The sequence below is a fragment of the Colias eurytheme genome, chromosome 12 (genome assembly GCF_061535395.1).
Source record: "Colias eurytheme isolate Ceu_HAF_F1 chromosome 12, ilColEury1 Martin Lab GWU primary, whole genome shotgun sequence".
Classification (NCBI taxonomy): Eukaryota; Metazoa; Arthropoda; class Insecta; order Lepidoptera; family Pieridae; genus Colias; species Colias eurytheme.
In genome coordinates this window covers 2,217,567-2,230,434 of record NC_142991.1, presented here as the reverse complement: position 1 = coordinate 2,230,434, position 12,868 = coordinate 2,217,567, and the positions used below count along the sequence as shown (strand labels likewise).

Below are 12,868 nucleotides of genomic sequence, written 5' to 3'. Positions count from 1 at the left end.
TCATAATCATCTTCTAAACAATTTAGTGAAAATAATTAACCAAATGTTTTCAGAACAACTCCTTAACATAACATTCGCTTCTTTTTATTAATTAAATGCTCGTTTTGAGGTATCTACTGCTATATAAATCTACCAAAACTAATTTAAAGACATTCATTCTTACAATTAATTAAGAATAGCTATCAGTCTCAAAGATTGCATATGCAAAATCAACATAGGTTTAGTAATTCAATTTGTTAACAAAATGTAACGACATTTTCTTGCAATTGTGACAAATTAACTCTTCTAAGTTCTACGCCATTTTTAGTGAGGCCGACACATACCTCATGGATGTACCTACAACAAGAAACACAAAGACGCATATATCCAATATCTCATCAGACTGACAAACAAAGGAAAACCAAGACTCATCCCTATTTTCTTCCCAATCTTCGTCATTAGAACTTTTAAATTAAAGATATCTTCTTCTGATTCTGTTTCACTCTCAGACTTCTTATATCTTCTTTTCTTCAATATTTGCCTCTTGTATGTTCCTTTCAATTTGGAGGAATTTGGCGTAATCGAATGCTAGTTTTGACTTGCAAAGGCGTTAACTTTTGTTCACCTAACAGGTAATACCGTAAAGTGGTTCTGTCTATCCCTTCCTACGTGATTGCAATTTAACGAATAGATTTGCCACTCTTTATTTCTCTGACTGCGCTTTCCATCTCAGACTTAGTAAACGGTTTCCTGCGACGACTACCTTCCTTAGGCTTATTCTGAAATGGCGTTTTCTTTCTGAAACAAAACAAAAGCTAACTTAATTGTACCATACAAACTGCAAAGGGAGAGTTGAACCACTGTTTAAGTCTCCCGACTGCAGAATGGTTCAACTCTCCCGAACCCGACCCAAGGCCATATCTTGATTTTTTCCAACAAATCCACTATCAACAGGAGAACAACACTGAACATACGACAAAATATGATAATCTAGTAATGCAATAACGTAGGTGTTTGATACATACCGTCATAAATGCGTGCATAGCAATTAAAACAACAAATCCAAAAAAATTCACTCCGCGACGATGAAACCACTTTTTCGGAACTCACGTTCGAACGCGTCTGTTATCACTCAAAATTGTGAGTTGCTTGGGATTGCCGGGTTCGCGCGTTTATTTGTTTGCCACTTGGCGTAATTTGGAGCCTAATTTAAAAAGTTATTGAAAGTGGTTCAACTCTCCCACCTGGGCAAGTCTCCCGGTTTCCCCCTAAACCATATTGCAACAATCAAAAAAACTATTCAAATCTTACGACAAATTGTTATTAACCTACATATTTTTGCTTCAGGAAATACGAACTAGTTCATTCCAAACGACCGACGTCTGTTTTTTAAACATTTTTTACTATCATCGCATTAATCTTATCCATAGATCGGAAGCTTGTCAAATTACATTTAATTGCTCTATCAGAGTGTTCAATAAAAACGTGTGAAGTAGGAAACAATGAGCGCAAAAACATTGCACAATCACGATCGAATATCGATCGAAGCAAGTGGAATGTATAGGTCAATATCGCCTAACCACAAATTGCGTCAAGGTTATCACAAAAAGGTCACACTAATTCCTTTGTTACAGGTAGCGGCGAATAAACGTGGAGATCGAAATTGGAATATGATAGGTTTCGAGTGACCCGCGCCTGAATAAAAAAAAAGCATGCGGTTGCCGCGCTTTTGAAAATGACATGTCACTGACATAGAGTAAAAATGGCGCATAAACTAAAGAACAATCACTACGTGGCGACGCACCGGTCGGGTGTGGACTCGCCCTCGTCTGGAGCCTATTTGCACAGAGCGTCTTCAAGGGATGAAAATGACAGCCATCGCGCGCCTTCGGAGAGAACTTTATCTGAATATACGGTATGTAAATTCTGTATAGGGTACCTACTCATTATTATGAATTTAGTATGTTCCCTTCAATTCACATTCGTTTTAGTTTAGCAACACATTGAAAACTACCAGATAACATATTGAATTGATTTAATTATTATTGTACTTCTAGGAAAACAATTTTACATCTCCAAGATTACACCTTCTAGTATCCTCAAATAATTCGCAGAAACCCAATAAAAACGTTTCCCCATACAAAAACATTTACATCATGCGTACCGTGGGCAAAACATCATGTCAATAAAATTGAAATTATTTATAATAATCAAACAAACAAGTTCATTCGTCCCGCACTAATTTACGTTCCGAAGTAGTGACGTAAAACTTCCTCTAATAAATTCGCGAACAGACTATAATAAAACTACATCTGTTTGTTCATTCAAATAAACTCACTTTTAAACGGTACAGTTTTAAACGATTTGAAATTCAGAGAGCGTAAAGTATTGTTTTTGTATCCTAGTTATTCATAACAATACCTAATAATGTAGAAAGTAAAGTACTGTCTTCATGTCTTCGCTTTGATCCTATCAAAATAATGTTTTTATTCAAATCCGCTTTTTAATTTACATTTGCACATAACGCTTATTTTCCTAGTACTTCGTCCTTCCTCTCGTATTGTATTTTTTTGCTGAACAATAAACAACAAAAACCAGGGAAACATTTAAGGAACTAAAATATATCAGTCGCATAATTATTAGACAAAAACCAGATCAAACAGAAAACAATTGGCCTTCTTCTAAAAAAATCCAAGACATTGTCCTGATTGCTCATAATTCTAGCATTGTGTACGTTAGCAAATCATATGTTAACAAGGCGAGCAATATTTACACAACATTTTACTGCGCCTTATAAAAAGTAATGAAAAAACATAAAGAATTTTAATGAGACGTAAATTTTAAAACATAAAAACAATTTGCGAAACAATATCGCTGGCTATAACAAGAGTAATAACACACATAAATCAGAACACATACGGGTTTATTTTGGGTCTAGAATCGATTAAAATGCTACCAAAACACATAACGTTGTTCTGTGCGCTCTTGTACATTCGTAATTGCGTGTGTGCAAGCGATTAGAGATCGCGTTTTGGAGAGCAATGTACGCAATGATTGCTATTGCTATTAGAATTTAAATTATCATGCTCTATGTCATCCCATAGAATGTTGCCTTTGAGGAAAGTTGAAGCAGTCAACCTGAAAAGCAAAACCAAATACATAACCAAAACGTTCAAATATAGGATCCTATGCTGGCGAAGAGCTGAATATCTTGGGGACAATATAGCTACTACTTCCTCCAGCTTTTAAACAAATATAAATAAATGTATTAGTTTGAAAAACACGATGCCTCTGGCAAACACTAAGTTACAGAGAACATTAAACTGCGTATGTATATATATTTTAGTTATTCAGTATAATTGTGAGTGTTAATAGAACCTTACCTATACTTACAACGGTCAACGGTATAGGCCATAGGGTTTTCTCCCAATGTTTACCGACTAACTTGTACCAAACTCGAGCCCTGTTGAATTCCATCTAATCCAACTACCAATACTATAACAATGTTATTGCGTATTAAGCGGTAACTCCAATACTGTGTCATGCATTATTTTGATCACATCATGTGATACGTCAACCTGTGGGTGAATACAGGTTTAAAGAGAATATTTGCGTAATGAGCTCATTATTGAGTCATTTAAACAAGTTACCTATGTGAAGTCGTGTTTATATAAATCTATGGTTTAATGTTTTATCTATTTCTGGTATGTATTCAAAATATATAAAAATACGTCATTATGGTCGGTAGAGATTTAAAAAAAAATCGTCCAATGCGGTTATGAAATTTTGCTTCATGCAATATGAATTAACTCTACACGATTATAAACTTAAGTCCAAAACATTATAATAATTTATTACTAATATCTATACGTATCCTTAATTATTATAAACATAGAAACTGCACGTTAAATACCAGTAATTAATCCAGTTTCTAATAGCTAGTTCTTCTTTACTAGCTGTGCCTCCCGGTTTTTAATCCATTTTAATAGCTGCTCCGCTATATTCCGCCTATTTGTTGTAGTTTGATATTATAACAAACATAACATAGGAATCATCTCATTCTACAAACGGGAAATCCGTTTGTAGAATGAGATGATTCACAGCGGTGAAAGATAATATGCCACTGCCACAGTATTACAATATTACCACTGCTAAGTGTTTAGCCTCCGAACATTTTTACGAATTTACATTGCGATTTGCGACATGAAATAACTACTTGCAAACACACTATTGCATTAAAAAAAATAACAGTGAACTTATAACATTATTTTAGAATCATTAGATTATAATGGTTTTGAAACAAAAAAAGTTTAAAACTTAATATTTGTAAGGATTTTGTTGCCGTCAAATCGCAGACTCCGCGTCTGATGTCTATATAAAAAACGCTTCTGAAATCTAGATTATTACATACCTACTCTACCCTGTAATACACTATCCATATATAAATAGTACATATTATTACATATCAATACACAATTAAATAACATTTCCCAGACGATGGACGAGCGAACTCGCTCCCCCTCAGACCGCACGGGCAGACGCCACGCGAACGGTTCGCCTCGCGCGGACTCCGCGTCTGATGTCTATGTCACAAGCGCGGCTTACAGACCGCCGTCTGAAATCAGGTACGTATGAAAATCTCTTTTTAAGAGATAGTGTAATTGGTATTTTAAAAGTCGAAGAATTAAGCGTAAAAGCAGGCCTCCGTCACTCGCTCAAGGTCGCGCTATAAGTGCCTACCGCACAGTAGGTCGGTACCGACCCAAGCGGCAGTTGGTTGGCACACGCGAGACTGCGCACCCGCGTCACGTTTCCCGCGCTCGCTACCAAGATGCCCGGTTATTGCGATGTGGACGGGTGTCGGAGTTCAAGAGTGAATAACAAGGAATTGTCTTTTTTTCAATTGCCTAAACAGGAACAGGCTACTTTTTATCCAGGAGACACATATAGCGGGTCCACGCGGGTGAAACCGAAGGAAACAACAGCTACTATCAATAAGATTTCATTTTTTTTATTGTATAATGTAACAAATATAATTAACAATAAAAAATTAAGTGTTTCAGCAACTCTGTGTTTAATTTACGCGCTCGGTACAACCCTAAAGTTTTCGTTTGATGACGCAATCACGCGGCGTGCGCGGGAAACTCGCTTCTCGGTGCGTGTTCGTAGAGTACATTTCTTACTGCAGCCGAGTTGCGGCGCATTTTGTAGGTACATATAGCGTAGGTATTTTAGCTTTTGTATGGGAGTGATGTATCTGTTACGAAGTAACTATTCTCTAATCTGTGGTAAAAGAGTGACCTAAGATTATGATAACACTAGCTGCGCTCCGCGGTTTCATCTGCGTGGCTCCGCTCCTGTTGGTCTTAGCGTGATGATATATATATAGCCTATTGATGATTATTTTATTCCTCGATGAATGGGCTATCTAGCACCGAAAGAATTTTTCAAATCGGACTAGTAGTTCCTGAGATTAGCGCGTTCAAACAAACACACAAACTCTTCAGCTTTATAATATTAGTATAGATTACAATATGACATTACATTCATTGTTCGCTTGAAAGCCAAAAATGTAATTGCCTTAACTTATTCTCATAGGCTCTACAATCTACATAAATTCATATTTTTTTAACAAATTTCATTTGTTTACATGGTTTACATTAACTCAACTTACGACTTTTTAATTAGACCATATTTATTTATATATTGTAAATGGAAAATCTGACTAAATAATCAAACTAAGACAATTCCGAATCCAATGTCTACCTCTCAAGAAGCTGACAAAATAAAGTCCATCAATAAATTCCAATATAAACAAAGAGCCTTGTCCCGTTACCAATAAATATTAGACGATTTTATGCTTAGAAAGTTTCCAATTAATAAGCAAAGCTAACAAGGCACGAACCCCTTAGTCATGCGAACAAAATGAGATGTCCACCTTTTAACGTCAAAGGAGGACCGAATAAATTGTCATGCTTGAGAGATTAGAAAGAGGACAAAAGGTAGAGATAAAAAACTTAATACAATGTTTAGAGAGGATTATTCAAGTGTCTGTAGATGTAAAGAGGTTTTTGATTTGTTTAGTTTATACTAGCTTTAGAGCAGGATTTACTTGCGTGGTCAAAAATGTAGGTGAGCCAGTACAAGATATTGCTTTAATTAAAATAATAGCTTGTAGCAGATTGACGGAAGACTAAAAATTCATTTATTTCAAAGTGTGTAGAGAATAGAAAAAGAGAAAATATTAGATTCACACAGTACCTACCATTCTAGCATTTACGATATTGTCTACATTATTTTATCTTTATGAGTTTTTCCTTGTGCTGTATTTATAAGTTGGCTCATTTTAAATTGTGACTGTCAAAGAATAAAAAAGTAATAGGAGCTTATTTGAATACGGAGTACAAAAAGTATATTGTGCGTTACTTTTAATTTTGCATGAAATTAACCCCGGGTCCCGATAGCTAGAGAATCTATTAAATCTCCCAATGACAAAGCTGTAAATGAAAAACTTCTTATAATCTTCATATACAAAGGTGAAATTGTCGGTAATTCACAGTCGGCGTATCAAAGGGCTACCAAAGTGTATCAGAGGCAATGATTACAGCCGTCACGGTTAAAAAGGATTCGTCGAAAGTAAACTTAATTAGCCACGCTGGGAACATTTTTAGAATGGATTTGACACTCAATATAGTTATTACATCGAATAAATTGATGTACTGTTGTAGTCACTTGATGTGCTCGGGACTTTATTCACGTGGGAATCAAAGAAAATTTATTTTAAGCTTTAACAAATATACTTTTTAGGTACCTTCCAATCAAATTCTCGCTAAAATCAGACAAAAGAAAGACAGAACTAGTTTATTCGTTTAAAAATGTCCTGTATACAATTAAAATTTGTTTCTGCAAACAAAAGCTTTCACCAATAGGTTCAAGTAATTTCACGAATAGTAGAGTACAAACGATATATTTTGCAATAATAATAATCTGCAGTAAACGATAAGAGTTATTTATATATGATAGCTTGCAAAGCTTTTAAAACCACATAATATCAAAAGATCTCACGGTCTCAGCTTGTCAACAATAATACAAGTTGAAGCAATCACTGGCTATTGGTATGGGCCCTTTTTACAATGGGCAGTGTTGGGCGAGTAAAGGCCATCATGATAATGTAGAGGGCCTAAATGTCTATGATGGGCCGTTATTGTAGAAGTTTATTCACAATCGCCGTATTGGCCACAAACATCGACGATCGTTTGTTGGGCCAACGCTACCCATTGTAAAGAAGGCCCAGTAGATGTTCCCATCTCACCACCGTTACAATGTGATGTCAATAAACATCATGCATGCGTCATGCGATTGCGCGCATCGCCAATTTTGCATCAATCTCGCCGTTTATACGGTTTTGCTTACAAGAGCGGACGGGCGGTTGGATCGCGGCGTTTGGTTATTAAACATATTATTTGCATGTGTAATGTGTAGTGGAGAATGCTATAAGTTTACTTAAATAATTGTCTTGTGTCTACTTAAAAAGTTGTCCCTATTAAAATTTTCTATGAATAAATATCGGCTGTCAATTATCTAAATAAAACCAAAATAGTTCGACTATGCAAATGACTCCCAACTTTTTAAATGCAAGTATGTATTCGTATCTATTGCAAAAGTCAGTCTTGGCATAAATTAGTAAGTAACTAAGTAACTACTTATTACTTTGCATACACTCAGGCCTTTAAATGCTTTAATTAACGGCGCAGTCTAAGGAAAAAAGACATGACAAGACCATTAGCGATTCTTCTCCATACAAAATCCTAAAAAAACGCAGCAAAAACGCCCGTCCAAGTTTTAAGAGGACGAATCTAATAATTGAACACGGCGCGGCCGCTTGTCGGAATTAGGAGAGGACTACAGAGCGACTAGCGGTAAGATAAGCTTTGCCCGTTACATCGCTCTGTACATGCTTTTCTTGGCGAAATTAGACGTAACATTGAGTGGCCGTGACTTTGAAATGGCGGCCTTTATCTTGGGCTGTTTTGCTTATCGCTTATGTTTAGGTACGATTTTCCAAAATTGAAAAGCGCGCGATGGTGAATAGGGTTACCTGAATAACTTTTATAGCGAATTAGGGACTAAACATTTATTACAATAATGAGGTAATTTTAAAATGTGAAAGTTTATCTTATAATTTACTATGTAGGTAAAGATATAGATTAGCGCCACAACGCACTCTATAAGTTATGACCACACATCATTACATCGTGTTTTTAAGAAGGCCTTAGCAATCAAAGTCTACGTAAACTTAAAAATACTGGAAAAACAAACATTATTATGTACATTATTTCCCTATTTCCGCAACCGATTACATCACCGGAACTTTACCTAAAAATATAAAAAACAAACAAAAAATAATGTACAAGACCTTCTCATGCACAAGCAAATTATCGAAACCTTGCCAACGACATGCTAATAGACTTATGTCACTTTTTTGTCGACCAGTTCGACACCTGCACCGTGACGGCCAGTACAGTACAGTGTCGGTCAGTTACATAATGGACCGATTCCGTGACATCCCGAGTTGACCTTGCCCAGAACAAATCGATTTTGAATCGTGACTCGATCATTACATTGATATTGAATTGCGTCCGACTGCACTTGTTCAATTTAATCTTCGTGTTATATTTTATTGAGGCTCGAACGGCAGTATAAATCTCTAATAACATCGATATTGAATATCGATACCTATAGTTTGAACGCTCCTGTTATATAGTACTGACTACTGACAGTCGATTGTTTTCATTTGTCGGTATCACGATTTGTTTTAATGAAACTGTTTCGATTTCGAATACTATTATTTTAACGTATTTAATTGTAGGTAACTGGTAATGTTTGCAACATCCGTTATTGACAGGATGATAGGCGTGCCTTTTACATTAGTACTGAAAAATAATCCCTATAGGTAAACTTATGAATCTAACACCCATTTACATTCATAAATCACTAGATTTATGGCATAAGTGCTACGTTAGGTAGCACTTATGCCATAAAATATGCCATAAAAATTTAACACTTTTATGTGGTAATAAATATACTTACCTAACTAGAACAATCTTATTACCAATATCTTGGATCAAATGCATTTGTTTCAAAGGACAGGAATTTAAATTATTTTGTAAATTAAAACTATTATGAAACATTTCATAAGTTTCATACGTGTCATATTATGATTGAGATGTTAGTATGTCTACGTTCTTTTGTTTCTTGTACCATCAATCACTAGGTACCTACTGATTTGTATGAAATTTGGCATGGAGATAAAAGCTTTGATAACATTGTTACTACTACTTTTACAAACGATGCGAGCTGTAGCTGTATTTATAAATGTCGCAGGTATATTGTCAAATCCGTGATTTCACATAATCACTAGTGATAGGTATTGTAATACTATAACGAAATTATAATCAAAATTTTTAGGTGCCATACCTAATAGGTATGTCAAATAGGTTTTACGTATAATTTACATAATATAATATGTGTTATTACCTAGTAACATATTTTCAAAAAGAACACAAAATAAATAGTATAGAGTATAGACTATAGAGATTAATCTTTATTATAATCAACATTCAACATCCTATCCTACTAATATTATAAATGCAAAAGTTTGTGAGGATGTGTGTGTGTTTGTTACTCTTTCATGCAATTACTGCTGAACCGATTACAATGAAATTTAGCACACATATAGAGGGAAACTTGGATTAACACATAGGATAGGTTTTATCCCGGAAATCCCACGCGAACGGGAACTATGCGGGTTTTTCTTTGAAAACGCGGGCGAAGCCGCGGGCGGAAAGCTAGTTTTTTATATAATTAAGGGCCTATAAAATTAATATATTAAAATATAATAATGATAAAATTGCAGTCGTCAGTCACGCGCCCCCCGCAGCGTGTACTCGTACCGGAGCGCGGTGGCGCCATCTGTCGCTTCCACACATCGCTCCAAAGTGTCTAGGAAGGTTTGTATTTTTGATAAAATTATACCTAGAAAAAATAAACCCTTTCTAAACATAATTCTAATTTCTGGGCTGAGCATATATACTATCAGGTGAATAAAATGTATTTTAGATAATGAAGCCACACCGTAAAATAAGGTCGTGAAAGAGCACCCACTACGCCTGCCAAAATATATTATGCAGTTTTGTAGAATCTTTGACCACAATAATTTTGTATGTAGATAAAAGTCGGCTTACATATTTGATGGTAGAATTGTAGAGTGCAAAAGTATTTTGAATTAGAAATTTGAGTATATTATCGTTCTTTAGTTCTTAAAATATAGTTCACCTGAAGCCTTACTGAAGCAGTATAAATATTATTTGATATTTCTATTTATTATACAATATACCTAATTATCTATTTACAGGCAGGGGTAAAAGTAGACGCAATGGCTGCCCCAAACCCGTTCTGCCCCAACGTGAAAGGCATGTGTTGCCTCATGCTGCTCCTCAATTTGGGGCTTATATTGGTCACATTGGGCTTCGTTATAGTACTGCAGTTCTATGAACCGCTGTTTGTTTGGTAAGGAAGTTATTTTTATACAACAAATAAACTAAGATGTAAGTAACATAAAATATGCCATTTAATATTTTTTGTATCAACCCAGAAACTAACTAAATACCTATCTACTACTATTGTGACGTTAAATTTTCCAAATTATCAATTTCTCATAGGGCAATATCGAATAATCTAAACTTATTATTTTCACTGCATCATCATTCATCATCATCATCCTCTTTATTCAATATTAGGTAGCTTAATTGAAATGAGAAGTTTCACCACATTTCATTATTACTTTAAAGAAAAATAGAGCATAAAGTTCGTTACACAAAATATCATTTCGAAAATTAAAAGATATATCGTTCACTTCCACTCTCCGTTAAATTAAAATTTGAACCATAGCCAATCGTATCTACAATAGTCACTGAATGAACTAAATGTATGACTTTCCCACGCTAAACAAAATTCTTTAAATGTAGATCCTAACCTTTATTCAAGTGAATTTTGAGAACATTAAAAATCGATTTACAAACGAATGACCAGACAGTTATTTCTATTCAGCGCGATTGTACTTGTGATTTTAATTTAGAAACGTTCTTAGAAAAAATGGAGGCTATGAGTTAAATAGTTGGAAAGTGTTTATGGCACTTGCTCTAAATTATTGCCTGTTTTTCCTTAACGTTAAATTGAGCTGATTCATCAAAATAATTAAGATAGGACGTAATTTTACACTTTCAATTTGAAAGACCCGTTATTTTTGGCTTTGAAGTAAAATATGATAAAAATGTAGTTACCAATTAGGTACCTTGTTTATAAATTGGTAGTGTTTTTTGAACAAAACGCCAAAGAGTGCTAGTGAACGATATATCTTTTAATTTTTCGATATATTTTTGTGTAACAAGCTTTATGCTCTTAGGGCGTATTCAGAAAGAAAGCTTGAAACTTATAAGCGCTTATCGGCGCTTGTCATGTTCATAATTATATGTATTTTCCTGCGCGGGTTACCAGCGCTGACAAGCGCCGATAAGCGCTTATAAGTTTCAAGCTTTCTTTCTGAATACGCCCTTACAGTAACAAATTAAGGTTTGAGAGTGTAGTGTTTTCAGGCATTTGGACCGATCTTGATTGATTACTGAGCTTAACAATATAATAATAAATCATTTTATTTATTTATTTATGACACTTTATTGTAGAATACCAGTAATAAAACATATATAATTTAACATGGAGAATTTTAAGAGGTTTAATAGGAAAACCATCTAAAAAATAAATAGAAAAACTAAGGAAAAACCATATAATAGAATCAGTATTGACAGCATTTCATATTTTGTTCCAGGATCTTGGGTATAATCTTCCTTATATTCGGTTTCATCACACTCGTGGGCAGTCTCATATACTGCGTAGTTCTGTGCAGAGAGAACCCTTACCCGCGCTATCCAGACGACTTCTATTGGACACATCATTGGTCTAAAACCATCGGCCCTTCAGAAATACACTACAGCGCCAGCGAAAAGCCATACAGACAAAATGGCCACAGTGTCACAAGCGATAGATATAATAAATATAACGGCAAATATTCCGACCGAGAAAGCGCCAAAGGATACTCCGATAGAGAAAGCAAATTAAGCAGGTACTAGTATCCGAACGAACTGTCATTTATGGTGCGATTTTTTATCTGTGCAAACAGATGATGTCAGCTTTACATTTTGTAGGTTATGTTTTAATAATGTATTGAAATTTTAATTGTTATATAGTATTGTACTTGAATATCATGAATGTAAATAATAATACTAAGATATCGAAATGCCATATTAATATTATTTATAAATGCGTAATGTTGAACGATATTGACAATAATTTTGGCGTAATATAACATAGAGTATGAATATAATTAAACCATTATATTAAATGTTTCTAATAAATATATTTGTACAAAAACTTTGTTTCATTGCTACATCCCTTTTCCTTAACTTAAAAATTTAAGTATCTGTAGCTGTCTGTACGTATACTTTATCAATTTTTGAAAAAGCTTAGGAAACTAGTGAGTAATGACGTCATTTGAGGAAATTCTCTATTACCAATTTACCAGGCAGTTGATGGTTTTGTTTTTGTGCCACAATATTTTTAATAAATAAAATTCATAAAAATCTGTTCAGTGATTCACTCAAAAAAATATATCACACAAACATTTTCCTCTTATGAATAATTAGTAAAGGCAGCACCTACATAACTATTGATACACCATTGAGTTACGATGTACTACGTATAACGTAGACGAGAGGACATCGCTACTACACTATTTATAACACGAGTTAGAGTCAATCGTCTCAAACCAATTTTT

General features: G+C 34.6%; 1 protein-coding gene across 2 annotated transcripts in view; it reads left to right on the top strand.

The window, feature by feature from the left end:
• The window catches only part of LOC149903829 (uncharacterized), an 84,612-nt gene extending 72,146 nt beyond the window's left edge, over positions 1 to 12,466 (top strand). For both annotated transcript variants that reach the window (XM_090107745.1, XM_090107744.1), the window contains 5 exons: positions 1,614 to 1,894; positions 4,474 to 4,604; positions 9,896 to 9,989; positions 10,394 to 10,548; positions 11,864 to 12,466. In XM_090107745.1, coding sequence (XP_089963871.1) covers positions 1,742 to 1,894; positions 4,474 to 4,604; positions 9,896 to 9,989; positions 10,394 to 10,548; positions 11,864 to 12,164 — 834 coding nt within the window. In that variant the 5' untranslated portion in view covers positions 1,614 to 1,741 and the 3' untranslated portion in view covers positions 12,165 to 12,466. The remainder of the gene's footprint in view (positions 1 to 1,613; positions 1,895 to 4,473; positions 4,605 to 9,895; positions 9,990 to 10,393; positions 10,549 to 11,863) is intronic.
• The last annotated feature ends 402 nt before the right edge of the window (positions 12,467 to 12,868 follow it).